Raw genomic sequence first — 2,500 nt, 5'->3', positions numbered from 1 at the left:
GACTTATTCAAAAGAGGATCTCTTCTATGGCAGATTTGTTTCATGCAGGCTATCAATTTGTTATTGAACAATGATTGAAACACTATTTTTACATCAATTTCTAACAAAATTAGATTTTGAACGCAGTGTTGACCTATTATCAAATCCTAAGCCTTTATCGTCTTTATAATTGCATATATTATCAAAGAGGGCACCACACGTCCTTTCAGACACATCAAGTGTTGCACTATGGATCACTAAACAACATATGCTGTTACATGAACCCCTCTGGTGATGGGATGCGAACGCATTGCATTAACTAATAGTCTATTACCAATACGGTGCGCTTTCCGGGATAAACCCCCTTACCGATAAGTCGCTGTGATTGCGTTGAATAGCGGGTCACGTTTATCCCCAGTGTACAGTCCACATGCATGTTTCAATTCAAAACATAGTTTTGCCCTTCTTCTTCCCTGGCTGTCATTGAATCGTACCGGCGTGATGAACTCTGAACTAGGACGGTGATGACGGAGAAGACAACAGCGACCCGCGGCGGTGGAGGACCGAATGACACCTTCGCTGTTTTCGAGGACCTCTAGATTAGATGGATGGTTGCTGACCAAAACCAATTTTAATGTTTTTTTAATTTGATAACAGAATGAACATTAAATTATGCAAAATTGCATAGATGAGGAAAACTAGTTTAAAGAAAGAATTAAAACACCATAATATAAAAAATGAACACAATGCAGTTAAGATGTAACAAGTAACAGTTTGGCCGGAATGGTAACAGTTGGTCATTGCGTAACATGAAGTACCTTTTTAAGAACACAAATCAAACTAGAAACAGACAAGGGGGGAGGGATTATATGGCCCCTGACAGCGGATTACAAATACTGTGTAAAAATAAAGGTAACTATATATATATATATATAATATATATAATACAGCTTTACTACGAATAGCATCCAACTCCGACATCATATCTATAAAAGTAAAAAAAAAACTAAAAATAAATTGTCTTGTGTATGAACGTTTAAAAAACTGAAGTTAGGGTAATCGCCAAGTGTATTGCAGAAATCATATTTGCCCAGTAGATGGCAGTGTGTGAATAGAAATATAAACGCTTCATACGTTTAACACACACACACACACACTTTGTAAATTATATTAATTATCACTAATAGTTAAAAGACACTACTTTTACTACCTAACGTGAACCTAGCTCACAAATGGACCACTCTGAATTACAGAATTCCCTCATTCGTTCGTGAGAATAGAATAACGTGACCTTACTGCTCTCAATACATGTCCTGGTTATGTCCAAGAAAACCCAGCCCAAGACGAACCAATAACTAACGTTATTGCCCTTTACAAAGACCAGATAATGCAGCCGTCTCTTCCGTCACACAATAAGTATCCTGGAGATTTATTTGAGTGGGATTTCATCATCTGTGATGGAGTCCTTGTTGTTTGGCCCGTTAGGGCAGTGACATTATCACAAACGGCTGAGTATGTTAAAGTGGGTTTCGATTTGGACGGAAAATAAATACAAAAATCTGCTTTTCTATCCAACCCTTTGTTGACTAGGTGCACTGTGATACTGCGAGATGATAAAAAAAAAATCAATTTCAATTTCAGAAGATGTCATTTTTTTTTTTTCCAACAAGAGACAGGTCCACACAAACACATTCATCGTTCATCTGACTAGACGCTGTTTTAAACGCCCCACCGGTACAGCGGAGCTCAGGGTCAGATCGAGGGGGTTATAGCTCTGTGCGGCGGGCCCTGGGGCTGATCTGGGCGTACGACGTGTTCCTCTGGGGGCGGTACTGGAGGAGGCGGCCGAACTGGGAGAGGAGCTGCTCCCAGTAACATGACACGTCCTCCATGTCGAGGTGCTCCAGGATGAACCGTCGACCCCTGGAAAGAGCGGGAAAATAACGAGGAGGAATAACCATGTGACGCACTTTGAGTCATGTGGGAATAGGGTACAACGGGATATAATTATATTTAGATTTGAATATTGCGCAACTTATTTAAATGACACGCGCACACAAACACCAACTCGGACGTACACACACACACACACACCAACTCAGACGTACACACACACACACACCGACTCAGACGTACACACACACACACCGACTCAGACGTACACACACACACACCGACTCAGACTTGCACACACTCACACACACACACACACACACACACACACACACACACACACACACACACACACACACACACACACACACACACACACACACACACACACACACACACACACACACACACACACACACACACACACACACACTACCTGAGGGCAATATCCTGCGCAATTGCGTCATGATGTTTCACAAACTGGAGCAGTTCCCTGAGCACACAGAGAAATCATAACACCACGTTAACTCACAGCACAAAACAAGATGAACACACGCTAACCACCCGGCTAAATGTAGCTGTGGGCCCAGAAGTCCTCGACCCAGGATGTCATCCGACCATAAGCTGC

At 42.0% G+C, this 2,500-nt stretch overlaps 2 protein-coding genes across 2 annotated transcripts in view; both read right to left on the bottom strand.

Annotated features, from left to right (window-relative positions):
- The window catches only part of timmdc1 (translocase of inner mitochondrial membrane domain containing 1), a 7,527-nt gene extending 7,037 nt beyond the window's left edge, over positions 1–490 (bottom strand). Inside the window, exon 1 of the mRNA XM_060049280.1 lies at positions 349–490. The gene's annotated coding sequence lies outside the window, so the exon portion shown is untranslated. The remainder of the gene's footprint in view (positions 1–348) is intronic.
- Positions 491–607: 117 nt separating this feature from the next.
- Positions 608–2,500, bottom strand: part of poglut1 (protein O-glucosyltransferase 1) — a 9,078-nt gene continuing 7,185 nt past the window's right edge. The window contains exons 10-11 of the mRNA XM_060049265.1: positions 2,309–2,365; positions 608–1,902 (exon numbers count right to left, since the gene is read on the bottom strand). Of these exons, the coding sequence (XP_059905248.1) occupies positions 1,746–1,902; positions 2,309–2,365 (214 nt within the window). The 3' untranslated portion in view covers positions 608–1,745. The remainder of the gene's footprint in view (positions 1,903–2,308; positions 2,366–2,500) is intronic.

Source organism: Gadus macrocephalus, chromosome 4 (assembly GCF_031168955.1).
Source record: "Gadus macrocephalus chromosome 4, ASM3116895v1".
NCBI classification, from domain to species: Eukaryota; Metazoa; Chordata; class Actinopteri; order Gadiformes; family Gadidae; genus Gadus; species Gadus macrocephalus.
The sequence above is the reverse complement of the archived record's forward strand: the minus strand, read 5'-3'. Positions and strand labels throughout refer to the sequence as shown.